Genomic DNA, 19568 nt, shown 5'->3' on the forward strand with positions numbered 1-19568 from the left:
TAGATAAATATATTAACATATTGCAAGTTTTAAAGGTATAGAAGAAGGTACACGAAAGTCTTCTTTCCTCTCCTCTTAGCTGCTCAGCTCCCTTCTGGAGGCAACCAGTATTACCATTTTATGTATTTCCGGAAATATTCTAAAGGATTGTTTTCGGAAAGGGAAAGTTGAATCATACTCATTAAAATATTAGCTCTAACATGGATAGGCAGACTAATTACAGTGAAGAGTCCATTTGAGCCATAGGCTATATGTTAATTGTAGATAGAAGAACTATAGTAATAGCTTCATTGTTATAAGACATAAGAATAGGATGTTTGGGGAGCTTTTTGGGCCTAATTTGGCAGTTAGCAAGATCACAGGTGTTTTTTATTTTTAAATTTTTAAAATGGCTTACCTGCTCCTAGAAAACTGATGGAAGAATGTCTACCTACATCTTTTATTTTGGAAGAAAGCTGTTTAAAGGAGCAACATTTTCTTTATACTGAACTGTGATGATTCTGAAAAGGTTTTTCATTATAGAAAACTTCAGACATACATTATATTTGAGAGAAACTCCCATATTCCTATTTTACTTCACCTATAAAAAACTCATTGTTCTCTAGCAGATAAGGAGTGTATATATATAACATTAATATATATTTTTTATATATACGTGCACATATTCATTCTTCCATAATCAGGTCTCATAAAATGAGTTATAATTCTTCAATGTCTGATTCCCAATTCATATTCAGACATCCCTGTCTTAGACATATCTTTTTTGGTTGTCTTAGCACTAATAATTTGTAAAATGCAATTTTGATGGCTATGACATTGTTAGGACTGATAAAGAAAACACGTAAGTCCTAACAAATAGAATTATGCTGGTTGGAGTTTAAGGCAACTCCTAAAACAGATAGTAATTCTAAAAATAGACTAGTCTTTTTTAAAAAATATAGTTTCAAAGGATTCCTATACCAGTCATGTACATCAGTGAGGACTTCAACTTATATAGACCTCTCTATCTAGTTTTATATTAATTACACTCCCATGGTTAATACCACAGCTGTGCATATTACGTTCCCCGCCCCCCACCTTTAGATTGTGGGCATAAGAGAATAAAAAGGAAAAAATGATTGGATTAGGTTTCCTAAGAATGAAAAAACCTGAAATGCCGATAATTCATCTTGTTGCTGCTTCTCCTATCATAACATGACCTGTTTCCACGGACTAACAGTTCTGCAATTACTTGGGGCAGTACAAAACATGGAGTTTGAAGGAAAAGAAGAAAAATGGCAAATTAGTAGGAGAGAGGAATTGGGAAAGTAGAAATTCGCTCGTTTGCCTTCCATTTTAATTGGCTGTGTTTTAATGAGAACCTCCTCTTTGTGCAGTGTACAAGTCCCCGGAGTATGAGTCCCTTGGCTTTGAGCTTACTGTGGAGAGATTAGTTTCTATTGGCTATCCTCAGGAACTTCTCAGCTTTGCATATGACTCTACATTCCCTACCAGGTAATTTTTCAAGATTATTTTTGGATTAAAACCCATCATTTTGTCCCCCAAATTAATAATTCCAAATGTGTCCCTAACCAATGCCATCCCCCGGACAAACAAACAAAAAGATGCAACAAAACATCAAAAGGTCTTTGGGGCTTTTTGGTTGGTTTTCTGAAATTACCATGAACCTTTTATGTACACCATATCTTTTGTGTTCCTGATTGGAACTTTGAACTTAGTTCATTGCTGTTAAAGAAGGTCCATTTATGAGAAGGGCCTCCCTGGTGGCTCAGTGGTAAAGAATCCGCCTGCCAATGCAGGAGACTCAGGTACCATCCCTGGGTTGGGAACATCCCCTGTAGAAGGAAATGGCAATCCACTCAAGTATTCTTGCTTGGAAAATCTCATGAGCCCAGGAGCCTGGTGGGCTGCAGTCCATGGGGTTGCGAAAGAGTTGGACTCAATGTAGTAACTAAACAACAACAACAAATTTATGAGAAAAGGGATTATTAAAACTGATGGTCAGTAATTGCAGATGCTCCTCCCTTACGCTGTTGGAGTTTTGCTAATATATTTTGTTTTGCTAATAGCATGTTTTACTAATATATTTAACTTGGTAATCAGGAGCCTTATTGGCAGTTTGCATTCTGGATTTGATAAGAAAGATTTGAGGTTAAACTGAGGCTTATTTTGAGATGCCGTCATATATGTCCCATGTGTGCTTAGGTGCTTAGTCGTGTCTGACTCTTTGCAACCCCATGGACTGTAGCCCGCCAGGCTCACAGCATTTCTCACAAAAGTCCTGGGGCGAGATACGACGGACTGGACAGGTGGGCTTGGGAAGGATTCTTCACTTCTCACCGGGCAGCGGAACGCACTTCCGTCCGAGGGGAACCGCAGGCCACCTCAGGCGGTGCGAGAAATGTCTAATAGAGGGAAATAGAAGCCAGCTCAGTTGTCCAAGGGAATAAAAATAAGCTCTGTTTTAGAGCAGAACCAGCTGTATTCAGAGAAATTATTGTTTACACCTTGTTTAATTAAGCTCTCTCACACAAAACAGTTGTGATTATTCATCTGGACAGAGTTAAGTATTTGTTAGTTGCTCTGGGATTCGTTATTAAGATTTTATTCACTTACTTTACCCTCTAGGGTTGTATTTTTGGGTACATACTTGAGCCACCATAAAACTTGAATAAGATAAAGGTTGGTTTGTGGTGATTGAGTAAATACTACATTAGATCATTGCCTTTATTACTTTGTATGATTGGTGATATCTTCATTTTCACATAGGGGACTAGTATTTGATACACTGTATGGAAATCTTTTGAAAGTTGATGCCTATGGAAACCTCTTGGTCTGTGCACATGGATTTAACTTCATAAGGGGGTGAGTACAAAGAACCTTTAACCTCTTTCTAGTGTTTTTTTTTTTTTTTTCCTCTAGTGTTTTTATAGTCAAACAATATGAAGATGACATTATCTTCCCCAGTATAATATACTTTCTTATTTCCTCATTATTAAAGAGCAATTCCTTTACATAAGAATACTTATTTTTTTGACAGCTAGGACCCAAACTGATGTATAAATATAGTTACATTTTGTTTAAATTAAGTGCCTTCTAAAATTATATAGCATCCAACAAAGCTAATCTTGAAACTTGCCCAAAAAATTGTAGTGGCTTTGACTTATTTGAAATTCTAAGATTTTTATTTTCTCCTTTTTAATACAGTTCTCAGGTAGCTGCTCAAAAGAGGTATGTACATAAAGTGCTTTAAAAAATTTAAAACTACAGCAATGTAAATGAGTAAGATTTTTAATAGCTAATACATTAATTTTTAAATTCTAATATATACCTTCAGGTATTTGATCATGTGGTTAAATTTTTTAAACATGGGGTTAAAATGAATACAGAGTGGTACTATTTGAAACAAATAAGGATAAGTTTTATTTTCATAATTAGCATATTTCCACTATTCTTACTAATTTGGACTCTCCACCCTAGTAATAAACAGCAGATAAAATTTAGTGTCTAGTGTCGTTTGTGAAACATCTCAAATTTTTTCTTTGAAAATCACAATACCCCAGTTTGACAATTTCTGTAATTGTGGCTTTACAGTTATACATTTTCTCTACTATTATACCACTTAATTTACCATTGACACTATTAGGGTCAGAACAACTCTTAAAACCAATATGGGTTAAGTATCAGTCTATTATTTATTTTCAATAGCAAAGTAGTAAAAACCACACAGTCTACACTGAAATTTGTTAAATAAACAATGTCTTTTTGGTAAATACTTTTTTGTGATACGAGACACTAACTGAAACTGTGCCAGAGTCTCCTTTAAATCTGAGGTAACCATCATGCCCTGTTTGGAATTGAATCATCCGTTAAGTCTTCAGCTGGCATTATACAGGCTCAGTGATTTCCAGGTATACACTATGAGAACAGTATGAAATAAACATCCTACTTTGACACATCTGATTAGACCAGTAGTTATATCTACCTTTCTTTCACCATTTCTCTCTGAGGGATTTGTTCAAGTTCATGAATATCAAAAGGCAGGATTTAGAAGGTGAAGTGACTGCAGATAGTACTAGAAACCCAGACTCTTTTATGTATGGATATTGTCACTATAATGCAGAATCCCAATGATGATGAACCAAGGTTCTATTTATGAATTCCTGAAGAGGGATTTTTGTGTTATTGGGTGGGAGATAGAGAAGAAAAGAAAGAGAAGCAGTTCCATATGTTAGAATTACAATTAGATTTACTAACTCAAGATCTACAGACCTTTCTTCCCCCCAGAGAAGCCAATAAAATTTTCTTTGGAAATGTATTTAATATTGTTTCAGAAATAAATCATTTATGAGTTACATGCAGAATCATTCAAACAGTACTTAGCACTGTACAGTCTTTAGAAAGCCCATGGAGAAGGCCAGAATGAAGATGGAGGGAAGCGGAGATAATTATTGAAATACAGTGGTAAACAAAGTTGGAAGAAAAATTATGGCTCCACCAAACATCACCTTACATGCCTTGCCTGTGAGTTGGAACCTCTTTTCAGGCAATAGTAAAATAAAGGCTTTTAAAGTTTTAGGTTAGGATAATGTTGAGGTCAAATCTTTATTCTGTGGGTCACAGATAGTTAGCAATACTGAACTCTGTTTTCTTCCTAACTCTAAGTCTAGCATCCCTTCTTTTATAATATATTACCTCTCCGTGAGTCAGTTTTCATTTTAAAGGTATACTAGCATAACTTGACACTTAAACAAAATGTAATTGCTAACTGTATTTATAAGTCAGTTTGGGTTCTAATTGCCTAATGATTAAGTTTCCTATGTAAAGGAATTACTCTTAAATGATGAAGGGAATAGGGAAAGATATTTAAGAGGACAATGTCATCTTACCTAACCTAACTGAGGAAAGTATATCATTACTATTCCTTTCTGCTTTAATTTTCATTACAGAAAATCTTGGAAGGCTAGAAGATACGATATTCCACAAAGTTATTCTTCATTGGGAACTCTTACTTCAGAATGCTGACTAGGACAGGGAACCAATGTGATTTTATATTCCTAAGTAGAGTGTATGACATTTGTAGTTAACAAACATTACCCAAGTTATCCTGAGTATGAAATTTAAATTTGATGTCCTTTATTTAAATTGGTTAATCTTCATATATTCATTGTGAGGACTGTGCATTTTTATATTTTCGTTTTTCTCCTTTTTGTTTTCTCTGTAATAATTAGTACTATCCCCTTCCTCTTCTTGCAGTGTTTTATTTCACTCTTCAAGGTTCTCATGCATCTTTAACAATTTCTGTTTGTTTCACTGGCTTTTTCTTTTAAACTCTGAATGTTCGCTGTGGCCCTCGACACAGTCTTCTCTTTTTTCTCTACACTCAGGTGGCCTCTTCTGCTCTAATAGTCCACCTGACTGCACCTGTTAACCTGTGTGTAGATGATCACAGCAACCTCTCAAATTTGAATCTCTGTTTTAAGTTCTTGACCTTTGTTTCTAATTGCCTATAAAAATGTTTACTTCCAGATTAACATATCCAAAATAAAACTCCTCTTGTATTTTATCTAGTTTTTATGTTTCAGTTAATGTTACCACCACCCTCTTAGAGACACCTTAGTGTAAGAATTATCATCTTTGGCCCTGTGTCCCTCGTCTACCACATCTGTTCAGTTGCCTGTTCTTTGTACCTTGGCAGTCCCTCTTGAGTAATTCTTCTCTTTAGTTTCCTTTGCGCCCACTCTAGGATGTGCCCATGCCCCTCATGCTTTCAGCTGGCCTCCTGCAGGAACCCCTAACTGGTTTCCCAGGCCTCTGTGTCTGTGTCAGTTAGTTCTTCAGTTCAGCCGCTCAGTCATGTGCGACTCTTTGCAACCCCATGGACTGGGGTTAGTTCTTGCTGTATAATAAATGACTTCAAAACTTAGTGGCTTAAACTAGCAGCCATTTGATTTAGGTCAAAATTCTGAATGGCCTCATGCACATGTCTGACAGTGAGCAGCCTGTTGGCAGGGGCACCTCATTTCTGCATGGGGCCTTTGATTCTCCAGCAGGAGTACACTGGCTCTAATGCACAAGTGTTTTCCAAGTCTTCTTGGATCCCGTTTTCTGTTACTCAAGCCTGTATTCAAGGATAGAGAGAGAGACTGTGCCTCTTAATTGGAGAAACTGCAAAGTCACACTACTAAGGGATAGGAAAGATTTGTAGCCGTTTTTTGCAACACATCACATTTCTTTTTCCATTTTATCCTAATACTCCTACTAATTTAATACTTTTATAATTTAGCTCAGGTGAAAAATGTATAAAAACAATAGCATGATTGCCTCAATTCATCTTTCTAGCTTTATTTTTCTGTTCCCCTTTCTCCACTTGAATCTGACTAGTTTCTGGATTGGGCTGTTTAGGTTTTAAGGATCAGCTCATATGCCATGACTTTCATGGATTCTTCCTAGGTTTTCCTCTCTGCATTCCGTTTTCTCTACCCATTAAGTTGAAATGGTCTGTCTCCCCTTCCTCTTTTTTCTCATAGCTCTTTGCACCTTTCTTGCGGCAGTTCTGTTTTGGACCTATACAATTGTCTGTGTGTGCGACTCCCTCCCTTAGCCAGACTGAGAATGTTTTAGGGGCTGAAACAGTGAGTGAGCCTCTTCATTTTCAGAGTTTCCCATGTGTTTTATTTGGAACCCCACCTTGCATATAGCCACCAAAATATTTGAATTAATTTTTGAATGAGTTATATTATTTTTGAATGTCAGTTAATTTTTTTTTTCTTTCAGACCAGAAACTAGAGAGCAGTATCCAAATAAATTTATTCAACGAGATGACACTGAAAGATTTTACATTCTGAACACACTATTCAACCTACCAGGTAGATTCATTCTATGCTTACATATACTGATGTCTCCCCTTCTTTCCATGATCATTTGTCTTTGCTCAAGGGAGATAAACAGATTTTAATTATCTCACTTATAGCTTATGAATATCTATTCTTCATTTTTCAGAGACCTACCTGTTGGCCTGCCTAGTAGATTTTTTTACTAATTGTCCCAGATATACCAGGTATGTGTGTACTATAATTTTCTTTTTCCAATTGATTTTTTAAAATTAATGTACAGGGTTTTAGAGAACTGGCCATTGTAGGTCTTTTCTGCTTTTCTGAAGTGAATTTAGTGCTAGTGAGAGATGCTACATTGCCAGCCTGAGAGATGGGACAGCACCAGCAGCTCCATGCAGGCTCTCACCTCCCACACGGCCCTCTCCTTGCCAGTGTGCTGCAGCCATGTTTGGAAGGGACCACTTCTGATTGGCTTCTCCTGGGAATGAAGACGGCCAGCAGAGGTGCTAATTGTGACAACTGAGTGGGAGGTTTGTGTGATGATTATCTGTCCAAGCAGAATTGCACTAAAACCCCCCAACTCATTTCACAGCAGCTACCCAGGAGCCATTCAGGGGTAGTAATTTCGTTTCATTCCCAGGCCCAGCAATATTTGATTGAGGAAGATACTATTTATCCTCCCTGAAGTAAAAATGTGCTTAAGTCTTGAAAAAGATTTCCTTTCCTTTCTAGGGGGAATTGTAAGTTTGGCCATATGTGCCAGAGTTTGCTAACTTCTTATCCTCTTTAGGCCTTACCCACTTCAAGGCACTACATTTGGTTGAGCACTAAGTCACTAAGATATATAAAAAATAGACAATACCTTAGTACCTAGAAACAGTGTCAAGAAAGTCAGGGTGGAGAGAACCTAAATTACCAATTTTAATTTGTTTCTTTGATGGGAACCTGTTTCTTACAAGTGATGAATAAAACAACCTGTTATTTTTGGAACACTAGCCTTTTAGCCTCCATCATACTCTTCTACCATTTTGTATCTGTTCACAGTTACTATATTCCATTGAACACTATAGTCATCTCTGATGGTCAGAATGGATTTTCATTAGGGAGTGATTATTTTCTGAATTAGCCACACAGCCTTTATTATGTGACAAAGGAACCTTTGGGTCCCCTGGGCAGTGTTTGGTATTCCCTTTATTTACCCTCCTTTGGATTCCCTGTCATGTTCTTTTCATCTTTCTGTAGCTGTGAAACAGGATTTAAAGATGGGGACCTCTTCATGTCTTACCGGAGTATGTTCCAGGATGTAAGAGACGCAGTTGACTGGGTTCATTACAAGGTACCTAGGAGCTGCTTCTTTACCTGCTTACTGCCTGGCATGTGTCTTTTATACTCTGACATTAACTTTCCAAGTGCAAACAGAGCAGAGTTTTTCACCTGTTAAAAAAGGGGGATTTGCCTCTAGTGATAGCTCTCTAGAGTACTTTTGTCCTTGTCTTTGGCTGGCTGGCTTACAGAGGTAATGCTGGTCTTTCCTCAGTGGTGGTGCTTGGCTTCTAGATCTTATTTCAGTTTGCATTTTCCAGACTTACTAGAAGAGATTTTAATGTTAGGGTTATACTTGACATATCCTTTCAGGATGATTATGGTCCATTTGTTTTTTCCAAATACCTCCCGCTTGGCTGATAACATTAACTGATTAATAATATGTTTACATTTATTATAAATTGTGCTGAATTAAATATGAAATTCCTTTTGATTTATATTTTAAATACACTTTGGAGGCAGAGTTGCAGCAAATCACATCTGCCATTTTAATTTTAGAAATATTTAAGAAGTGCATTTAAGCTAATAGTAGACACAGTTTTTATAATAAACTTAAAAATTGATTTTGTTCTTTTCTTGCTTGCTTTTTTTTTTCTTTCTTTCTCTAGGGTTCCCTTAAGGAAAAGACAGTTGAAAATCTTGAGAAGTATGTAGTCAAAGATGTAAGTAGTAAAGGGAAAAGTAGATCTGCATGATAGTTTCCTTTACCTATTAGGGAAATTAACAAGCTTATTTATAATGAAATGGACAAAAGAAGATATTTCTTTGTCTTGGCAGTTTAACACATGCCAAGTATAATCACCAAGTATTCTCAGGTGGAGCATGGGGTTTGTTTTTCCTATTTTTTTATTAGGAAAAGAGGACCAGTATTTCATTTATCCTTTTAGCTCGAATTATAGTAATAGCAGCTAGAGTGGTTAATGTGTACACATCACTGTGCTAAGTGTTTACATTCATTATCCCATTTAACCTTCCATAAAACCCTGAGTTAGTTTTTCTTACCTCCTGTTTCGAGATGAAGAAACTGGGGACTCAGGATTAAGTAATTTGCCCAAGTTCATACAGTTAGTAAGTAGAAAGCCAAAAGTCACACCTTAGTGTACTCTGAATCATAACCATGGCGCTAGATGATCTAAAAAAAATATACATGTGTGACTGTTATTTAAATTGTCTTTAACCTATCAACTGGGAATAATGAGGAAAGCTTTAAAATACTTCAAAAGACATTAGTGGTAAACATAATAAAAATTGTAAATGTCTATAGTTAATAGCATTGTGTCAATTTCTTAGTTTTGATCATTGTACTGGGGTTAAGATTAAGGGAAGCTGGATGACGAATACATGGGAACCCTCTGTACTATTTTTACAACTTTTCTGTTAAGTCTGAAATTATTTCAAAATAAAAAATACACAAACACACACACACAGCACTGAGATGAGATAACTTCTTCCTTTCTTACGGAGTAATAGTAGTAGATACAATTATTTCCTCAAAGTTCTTTGGTAAAGATGTCTTATTTTCAGACTTTGTACCTCCTATTTCCCATCCACTCCCACATCCATGATTGTTTCAAGAAAGAACACTGAGGGGTTCAGGAGAGGTACAAGAGGATTTGAGTGAAGGAACCTATTTACTGTGAGAGAAGGAAAGGCTGTTTTCTTTCTGGTCACATCAGGAGTCAGAATTTCTTCATGGAGCTGCAGATGAGTCTGGGTACTTGCAAGTTGCATTCTATACACATCATGCCATTTCTGCAAGGTGTTTCATAAAATGAAAGTGTACATACTGAGACCATAGCTGATGCTCTCCATAGAGTACTTAGCTGATTTTTTTTAATTGGCTTCTCCTAATCTATAACACACTTAATTTACTTACTTTAAGAGATTACAAGGTAATTTAAACTCTTTCCTGAGACAGACATAAAGAGGAAGTTAGAGTTATGTTTTTAATAGGCATATAATTATATATTTTATATATGTCTATTATATACACCATATATAGTCTACATATATAATAATTCAACATGTGGTCTTCTAAATGCAAAATTCTGAAACCAACCAACTGTCCCTTAAAGAGCATCACCTGTTCCTGTTTCCGTAGACAAAAAAAAAAAAAAGTCCAGTATCTGACCACTCCACAGTGTAGGTGAATATGTATATATATTTTCACTCTCACAGGAACCATATATATATATATATTTGGTGATACATTTCAGTATAAACTGTGTGTTGAATTTTGAATCTTTTCCTGGCCTAGTGATATGCCCTCTCCTGAGATGCTGGGCAGCAGCAGGGAGCCATAGCTCCTAATCAGCTAAGAGGTCACAAAGGTAAACAACTGGAACATCCATTCTGCTTTTCACTCTAAGTACAGTGTTCTAGAAGTTACAGTAGACTTTGTGTTAGATGATTTTGCCCAACTGTAGGGTAATGTATGTTCTCAGCACATTTTAGGTAGACGAGGCTCGCTGCCATGTTCAGTGTATTATCGGGACATAACCCCATCACATGCGGAAGATCTGTGTTTGTGTTTTACTGTTTTGCTCATCATCATAATTACATTTCAGGGAAAACTGCCTTTGCTTCTGAGCCGGATGAAGGAAGTAGGAAAAGTATTTCTTGCTACCAACAGTGACTATAAATATACAGATGTAAGTGCTTAATATATTTGTTTCTTTATACAAAGGAATTATTTTGGACTAAAGAACTGTGACTATAATGAAGAAGGTAGTTTATTAAGTGAGAGTAGTTTTTTGCCATTTCATTTTGAAAACAGAATGAAAAAAGCAAAAATAAATGGCACACATCATAGTGGTTCTCAAATTTTTATGAACGTTTCTTTTGACAATTTTCCCTGATTACAATTTGCTACTTAAAGGTTTTCATTTTGAGGTTATTTAAAACATTTGTGCTGATTAAAATGTCTTCTGTGTCTTCATGTGTCATTCTACAACTTGAAAAGTTACACCCTTTATTACATGTGTACATACGTTCCCTCCCTGCCGTTGGGAGCCAGACAGCAATAAATGGTAAAAAGATGTTTTGACTCTTAGCCATCAGAATTTACTACCTCTTAAAATTTTTGCCATGATTAAAGCATATAGAAAAGCTGATTTAATTCCTTAACCTCATGTTACTTTTGCTAAGCTGGTTACAAGTTCATAGTCCTAGCAAGCTTAGTGCTCGCTAACCCTCTTTATGTAAAATGCTGATTTAGAAATCTGGTGATTTGGAGTAAGTTGGCTTGATTGTCCTGGGAACAGTAGCAAGAGGGCCACAGTGTGTTATTTCCATGTGAGTCATCAGTTTTCTGTACACCCTTATCTCAGATACCCCTTACCTCCAAATACATGTTCCGGTCCACTTGGAGAACTTGATAGGAATATGTGGATGAATCTGTATAAAAATATCTCCTAGAAGAACCCTGTGTTCTACTGAGAATGTCAGAAGGCTTGCATTTGTTTGCTGTGATGAAGCATTAATTTCTAGCTTCAACTCCCATGATTTCATAAACTTTAGAGGAAACAAGAATGTAACAAAGCTTGTATTGAAAAAGACACGTCTTATTAAAAGCTTGTGTGTGCTTTACTTAGGTGTCCTATATCTCTTGCAGAAGTAGTAAATGGATCTTATGTTGGATTTTCTTTTTTCCAGAAAATTATGACTTACCTGTTTGATTTCCCACATGGCCCCAAGGTACTCTCTGTAATATAACAGACTGTTGGTTTAGTAATAATGAATGCATTTAATATTCTGGAATACTGAGCATAAGGAATTGGTCAGGAGCCATCCAGAAAACTTCATTAATATTAGAAGTAATGCAGGAGCTAGTATAATTTAAGGTTGCTAGCAACTTGAAAACTTGGTAGACAGAAATAAGAGATTCGTGTGGTATTTAGTAGGATGGGATCAGAATTTTATGCCCAGGAATTATACAGAATTGCTAAATTTGTGTGGCAAAAAGGAATTTTCAGGTTGAAGGAGATAATCTTATTAAAAGAAAGAGAAAATGTATATATTCTTAGCAACTTCTATATTCTGCTGTTAGTAATTGCTGAGATGTGTGTCAAAAGAACAGCTAACTTTGATACTTAGCAGAGAAGTCTTCTCTTCATTCCTTCTGTATGGCCATACTTAGATTTAATGAATACTAATCACAATTTAGGGGCCTTCCCTGGTGGCTCAAATGGTAAAGAATCTGCCTGCGATGCAAGAGACCCAGGTTTAGTCACTAGGTTTCTAGGCTTCTCTGAATAAATGTTCGTTAATGACTTTTGAGATCACCCAGAAGCACAGTATTTAGTGCTCTTTGTCTTGACCTTAAAAGATTAAAAGCCATGGTTCCAGTTCAGGATAAAGTAATGTTAATGGGCATACCTTCCACATTCGTGCTGATTAGCCTGCAGTATGAGCCAAAGACCAGTGTGTACCTGGAACCACCATTCTGAAAGCATAACCCATAAAATTTGCTAATAATAGTTCTGTGTTAGCTGTATACTTCAGTTCTGATGCTAAACTGCCTTTTTCTTAGTCCACCTCTTACATATTTGTCTTTTTGCATCTCTCCTTAGCCTCTTTGAGCCTCTTAAGCCCATTTTTAGAGTATGAGCACACTCTGTCATACATTAAATTGCTTGAAATAAATTAATAAGTAGGTGAAACAATTTAAAATCAGATTATTAGAGTCATTGTTTATATTTTCACTTTGCCTGCTCTCAAGAGGATGTGGCTTATAAGCCACAGTATGCTTTTAATAGTGGCGTTTTCTGGTTTACTTAGTGTTTATATGTTGCTTTCATCCGACTTGAGATGCAACAGTAGCGCTTTTAGATTAGGAGTGACGTTTCAGCTTTTGCTGTTTCTTCCTTATCAGCCTGGGAGCTCTCATCGGCCGTGGCAGTCCTACTTTGACCTGATCTTGGTGGACGCACGGAAACCACTGTTCTTCGGAGAAGGCACGGTACTGCGTCAGGTGGATACTGTAAGTTGAGAGGATGGCCTGTCCACGAGCGGTTATCCTTCATGTTCTTCCTTCCCCCACTCCTATTCTTCCCCCAGGAAACAGGTATTTTTAACTTACTAGCTTTATCTCCTCTTTTGAAGTTAGAGTTTTGGTCTCAATTAATACAGCTGAATAATTCAAATGAATATAATTCAAAAGTGACATTCATTTGGCAGCCTAGCCAAGTAGCATTTTTGGTGGAGATCGTGATAGCTTTACAAAATCCAATTTCTTTTCTCACAGAAAACTGGCAAGCTGAAAATTGGTACCTACACGGGCCCCTTACAGCATGGCATCGTCTACTCTGGGGGTGAGTCACGCACTTTCCTTTATGTAAGTCTGTGCTTGAATCTCACTGTGAAAGCTTTGGTGTCCTCCTGACACCATGCTACTGATGTTCTTTAGTATTCTAAAGATAGCGTCTCCTGAAGGTAAACACTTCAGTCATCTACTAAAGAGTTGGGAGGATGGGTTTGAGAAGTCAGCATGTCCTAATTTGATTTTCACTAAAAGGACCAGTTTTTCCTGTCCTCCTCCTCTGCACGTTAGAGGCATTTTCTCAGTGTTGGAATCATGTGGGTGGTTCCCAAGGCCTCAAGGGGGTTTTAGGAGTCCCTGCAGACATAGATGCATATTTTATTGGAATGAGAAGCAGTTGAACAAAGCCACCCTACTGGCAGACCTGTGAGGAGAAATAGTAGTGGTACTTTGGAGGGTTATGGTCCCTCAAGCTGAGACGTGGTTTTATTGCTCTTGGATTTGGGGATTGAGAGCTCTGGTCAGCACAGTGGAGCTAAAGGCCTTGTCATAGAGGCAGTAAAAAGAATGATGAAAAAAACAATGGTGAGTCTTTGTCTTAAGAAAGGTGGGCCCTTTTTCCAGTCTATTCCTCACATACTTAAAAGAATAAAATTAATCTATATACTATTTAATGGTTACGGTACTTGGAATGCTGGTTTTTATTTTCTCATTGCATTGTTTCAGGTTCATCTGATACAGTTTGTGATCTGTTGGGAGCCAAGGGCAAAGATATTTTGTATATTGGAGATCACATTTTTGGGGACATTTTAAAATCAAAGAAACGGCAAGGGTGGCGAACTTTCTTGGTGATTCCTGAACTCGCACAGGAACTGCATGTCTGGACCGATAAGAGTTGTAAGGAACCAGTATTCTTACTTTATAAGTCTCTTCTATTGCTAGTTTATATCTTGACGGCTAGCTGTGAATCAGTCCTCTTTGATGAACCATTACTTTGTATGCAGGGAGTCAGAGGAGGTCAGAGGCGGGTCCTAATATTTAAGCACCTCTTTCTCATATAGCCACATACTCCACACAGGTCCAGAATTTGGAGAGATTATCTTGTTTCCCCTTTTTCTTGAATTCTTTTAAAATACAGAATGTTACTGCTCTGAAAACTCAGCCTGCCTCAGGTAGTAACCCTGGCTCTACCACTTAATATCTTCATGCCCTTAGGCAGATGCTGAGACACCCTGTGCCTTAGTATCCTCAGATGTGAAAATGCAGATAATACCTACTATCATAAAGTTGCTGAGATTTAACTGAGACTGTGTTTATAAAGGAGATAGAAGTAACAACCTTTCTCAACTGAGGCTCCTTGTTTGAACCTCAAAACAAAGATGATTTGATATGACTCTCAGTTCTCCCACAGATAGTAGATCAAGAATATTTGTTATATAAGTGGATGCATCACTGCTTAATTCTCTTTGGGGAACCCAGGCTGAGAAAGGCTGGAATGCTTACAACATATTTGGCTGTTGCTACTGCTTGTAGTTCTTGGTGGGACTTTGTGGCTAGCCATGGCAACCCACTCCAGTATTCTTGCCTGGAAAATCCCATGAACAGAGGAGCCTGGCAGGCTCCATGGGGTCACAAAGATTCGGACACAACTGAGCGATAACACTTTCCCTTTCTTTTCAGCTTTCTACCTATGGAACCTCAGAAATTTAGTTGATCTGGTTCTGTTTTCTGAACTTGTGACTCATTTTCTTACCCCAAAGTGAAACTGTTAACACTTGCTTTGCTGACATACCCAAAATGGGGTATGAATTGGCACTTCCTAAGCTCAGAATCAGCATCCAGTTGGGAAAGTTGTATAGTTAGTGGTTTTGAGGAGGAGGAAGGGCAGTTAAAGAGGAAATTCTGGTGTCATCTGCTGCCAGATTCCAAGCAGTGTTAATAATGGGTTTTCCTGAAGGTGAGGCAAGTCATTTTATACATTCACCTACAGCTTTACTCTTCAGCCATATCTGAAACCTTTTAATTTAGTTTTTAGTAATAGTTAAAAACTACATGGTTTTTGATTTACTTAAAACATTTTCCTTTTTCTTCCAAACTTTAGCACTTTTCGAAGAGCTTCAGAGCTTGGATATTTTCTTGGCTGAACTCTACAAGTAAGTTTCCTCGTATCAAAAATTTCTTCCCTAAAAACCATCTACCTCTTCAGGAGTCACCTAGATATATGAGACATCCTTTCTAGAGATTTTCACTGGATTTTTCTTGTCTCCAGGCACCTTGACAGCAGCAGCAATGAGCGCCCAGATATCAGCTCCATCCAAAGACGTATTAAGGTACCCACCAAATGGGATTTGGGAGAAAATTTGGACAATAAACTTGAAGTGATTTCTGTATTTCTGATTTTATACAGGCAGTGGCACATAGCCAGTGTTCAGTAAACGTCTGCTGAACGAGCTGAGCGTTAACCTTGTTTTCTGTTTTAGAAAGTAACTCACGACATGGACATGTGCTACGGGATGATGGGGAGCCTGTTCCGCAGTGGCTCCCGGCAGACCCTTTTTGCCAGTCAGGTGATGCGCTATGCTGATCTCTACGCAGCATCTTTCATCAACCTGCTGTACTACCCATTCAGCTACCTCTTCAGAGCGGCCCACGTCTTGGTGAGTTAATACAGCCCAAGGCCACTATTTACAGTTAAGATACCCTGTTAAGGCAAGTTCTGCAGTTAGCTATCTGCATGACACAGGAAAGTTTAGATCATTTCTTTCTAATGTGCAGAGCCCATGGCCAGCCTACATGGTTGCACAAAAAGGAGTCTGAGAAAGATCAATCAAGATAGAATGTTACAGAGTTTAACTTTGACACTATTAGATTTAGAAGTTGTTTGAATGGTGAAGGCTTTCCTCTATTTAGTACTAAATGAGAGACGTGTAATTTTATATTCCTATATTCTGTTAATAATACTCATCTAGATTTCAACACTTTTTAGCTGTCAAATAGTAATTTCTCTCCCATCTTACCAGTTTTAGACTAGAGCATCTGATCTGGGCACAGTTCTGAGGGCTTGGGAGTTTCTGTGCGGCCATCTAACACAGGCAGAGGGCTTAGGACCTGGGAGACAGCTGTGTCTATTCCACCTGCTTTCTGAACTTCTGGCTTTGTTGTAGATGCCTCATGAGTCAACAGTGGAACACACACATGTAGATATCAATGAGATGGAGTCCCCTCTCGCCACCCGGAACCGCACATCAGTGGATTTCAAAGATACCGACTACAAGCGGCACCAACTGACACGGTCGATTAGTGAGATTAAGCCCCCCAACCTCTTCCCACTGGCCCCCCAGGAAATTACACACTGCCATGACGAAGATGATGATGAGGAGGAAGAAGAGGAGGAGTGAGGAGGAAGATGCTGAGCACTCATTACACAAGTTCTGGCAGGACTCACAGGAGCAAAGGATGTCCCTGTGTGGGTCCTAGTGGGGGGTGGGGGGGCTCCATCAAAGGTACATCTGGAAAGTTTCTGAAGGCTAAAATATTCTAATCATAGGGAGATACTTGTTTTAGTTCTGTGTGTCTGCACTCTTTGCAGACGGTTCAAAATTGGAGTCTGTATTGGAGGAAAGTAAGGGTAAAGCTGAGCTGAACTGCATGCGACTGGCTCCATCGTGGCTTTGTGACGCGGTTTCCTTGTCTTGTTTCATCATCGGTGTGTGGTGGTGTATTATCCAGATACACTAAGGGTGGCAAAGGGTCTCAGAGTGGAGCAAGGACGCCCGTGGGAAGATGCGATCCAAACATGTGATGGTACAAATTGTGCTCTTACTCCGAAATCCCATCTTTTTCAGCATTGCATAAGTATTGTATATCAGTGGAGAAATATATTATTTCCATTATCAAATGTAGTCTTCTGTTAAGGTCAGGGTTTCTTTACAAGCTTTCAGGTGTTTTCCATGACTCTGGTAAGGCTGCTGTCAGTGGCTTTGCAGGAGTGTTCTCTACTTGCTGTAGGCCTGGTCTGGAATGGACTGTAGTGCTTGCATTTTGAGGCAAAAGTCTTCATCCACATCAACAGTATTTAGATTGATAGCAAAAATTGAAAAAAAAAATTGTTTTTTTTCCCCCCCAAAATGGTCTTTTTCCCATCTGAGGTAAATCTGTGGAAAGAATTTAGCTGAAAGAGGACAAAGGAGCAAGCCACCCGAAAAGAACAGAGCCTCCTTCTTTACCATAAGTGAGTAAAATTCATTAATGTGGGCCATACAGGTAGCTCATGCCACCCCATTCCAGCCTTCTCTATCCTCTTTGTCTTTTAAACTCAAGCATTAGAGGGTGGGAAGAGGGCTTTTTTGTGAGTCAGAACCATTTACAAAAACAGAGGGCACAATCAGTGTGAATAAATTCACTTCAGACTCCCAAGTGAAATCACTTCTTGTTGCTTGGAACAAGAATGGCTCATTACTGTACACTTTAAGGTATTACAACTGCCTCTTCAGAACAGTGAACCTTGTTACAACATTTTCCACAGTGGTGTAGATGCTCACTTTAACCTTCATATGTTTCTTCCATTCTTACTGTTATTTGTCAACACGGGATGGTAGATTAGCTGCTCTAGAATCAATAAAGTATAATATTTCTAATACTGACTTTGAGCCCTTCCTTAGCACAACTATAGACTGCTAGTTCAGGTGGGTTTAGGTTTGACTGCTAAGTTGCTTCAGTCGTGTCCGACTCTGTGCGACCCCATAGACGGCAGCCCACCAGGCTCCCCCGTCCCTGGGATTCTCCAGGCAAGAACACTGGAGTGGGTTGCCATTTCCTTCTCCAATGCATGAAAGTGAAAAGTGAAAGTGAAGTGGCTCAGTCGTGTCCGACTCCTAGAGACCCCATGGACTGCAGCCCACCAGGCTCCTCCGCCCATGGGATTTTCCAGGCAAGAGTACTGGAGTGGGGTGCCATCGCCTTCTCTGTAGGTTTGACTAAGTGATATCAATTTGACTTTCTCTTAAAGGAAACATAGTCTAGTATGATTAATGACCAAATTTATAGCACTTAAATGGGCCTGAGTTTTTAATGAAACTATTTTGGTACAGGACTATAACGTGGGGCTTTTTTCCGAAAGTCATTTTATAGGTGGGGAACACAGCTCAGTAACTTAGCCAAGGCCATATTACTTCACCACTTTCGATATATATGGCTTTACATCGTCACATCAAGGCATGTACATCTGTTATCTATTAGGAATTGAATGCCGCTTTTAAAGTATTAGGTTGGAAATGCTATTGCAGATAGCAATTACATACTGCTCCTGTTTTAAATGGTAGCAAATGTGGTCACCCCAGATATTAATTATTCTCATTCAAGATGAAGATGTTGCTCAATATGACAATGTCTTTAGTGATCCCAAAGCTAGATAGTATCTGGCTGACTTAGTACCTTTAAATATTCTCCCTGTTAGAGTAAGGACCAACAAGCTCACGTTGCTTTAAGCTGCCACCCATTTTGTATCATTTTATTCACATAAGATCTTACCTAAGAATTTCTTTTCAGCGAGATGAGTCTCTGGTAGTGGGTCCAAAGACTGAGAAGTGAAAAGCACACTCCTGAAATAAGAATTCCACTATTGGTCACAGCTTGCTTCAGGACCACCAAAATATATTTTAAAGACCCAGGATTCCATGAGTCTGAGACCCAGAGCAGAGCTGTTGTCTCTCTGCATATTATTCATTCCTACTGGGGGAGTGCTGGTGAGTAAGTGGCCCATGGGCAGCTGGCTACTCAGAGTAGCTGTAACTGGACTTGTTAAAACGTGAGCTTCTCTCTGTTAATAATTAAGGAAGTTAAACATAAAACTATAATTTTCTTTTAGAAAAAACAAAAAACTTAAGGTGTTTAGGCTGAGAGGAACTCTGCCAACTCTTCAGAATTTCTTTCCTGGGTATATGGTGAACACCACTTACTTTCAGACTCTTAAGGCCCTAGGCACCCCAGCATATCCAGCAGCTGGTCAGAACACAGCCCAGCCTCTGCAGAAGGACGCACCTGCACGCACATCTCCACAGAGGTGGTCAGGCAAAACTCGAATGGTGTACTTCAGAGAAGTTACTTAGAGCCAAAAAGTTTAGTGTTCTGTTCAGACATTAAGTTTTCTA

At 38.3% G+C, this 19568-nt stretch overlaps 1 protein-coding gene across 4 annotated transcripts in view; it reads left to right on the forward strand.

Moving 5' to 3' along the window:
• The window catches only part of NT5C2 (5'-nucleotidase, cytosolic II), a 74648-nt gene extending 56592 nt beyond the window's left edge, over positions 1 to 18056 (forward strand). For 3 of the 4 annotated variants that reach the window (XM_010859422.1, XM_010859424.1, XM_010859425.1), the window contains exons 3-18: positions 1377 to 1494; positions 2770 to 2865; positions 3208 to 3231; positions 6778 to 6869; positions 7003 to 7060; positions 8079 to 8172; positions 8768 to 8821; positions 10727 to 10810; positions 11814 to 11855; positions 13033 to 13140; positions 13405 to 13471; positions 14146 to 14316; positions 15521 to 15572; positions 15689 to 15749; positions 15900 to 16076; positions 16584 to 18054. In XM_010859422.1, coding sequence (XP_010857724.1) covers positions 1377 to 1494; positions 2770 to 2865; positions 3208 to 3231; positions 6778 to 6869; positions 7003 to 7060; positions 8079 to 8172; positions 8768 to 8821; positions 10727 to 10810; positions 11814 to 11855; positions 13033 to 13140; positions 13405 to 13471; positions 14146 to 14316; positions 15521 to 15572; positions 15689 to 15749; positions 15900 to 16076; positions 16584 to 16817 — 1532 coding nt within the window. In that variant the 3' untranslated portion in view covers positions 16818 to 18054. Of the gene's footprint in view, positions 1 to 1376; positions 1495 to 2769; positions 2866 to 3207; positions 3232 to 6777; positions 6870 to 7002; positions 7061 to 8078; positions 8173 to 8767; positions 8822 to 10726; positions 10811 to 11813; positions 11856 to 13032; positions 13141 to 13404; positions 13472 to 14145; positions 14317 to 15520; positions 15573 to 15688; positions 15750 to 15899; positions 16077 to 16583 lie in introns of all 4 variants that reach the window. The other variant, XM_010859423.1, reaches the window with a different exon arrangement.
• Positions 18057 to 19568: the final 1512 nt, after the last annotated feature.

This window comes from Bison bison, unplaced genomic scaffold (assembly GCF_000754665.1).
Source record: "Bison bison bison isolate TAMUID 2011002044 unplaced genomic scaffold, Bison_UMD1.0 scf7180017864456, whole genome shotgun sequence".
NCBI classification, from domain to species: Eukaryota; Metazoa; Chordata; class Mammalia; order Artiodactyla; family Bovidae; genus Bison; species Bison bison.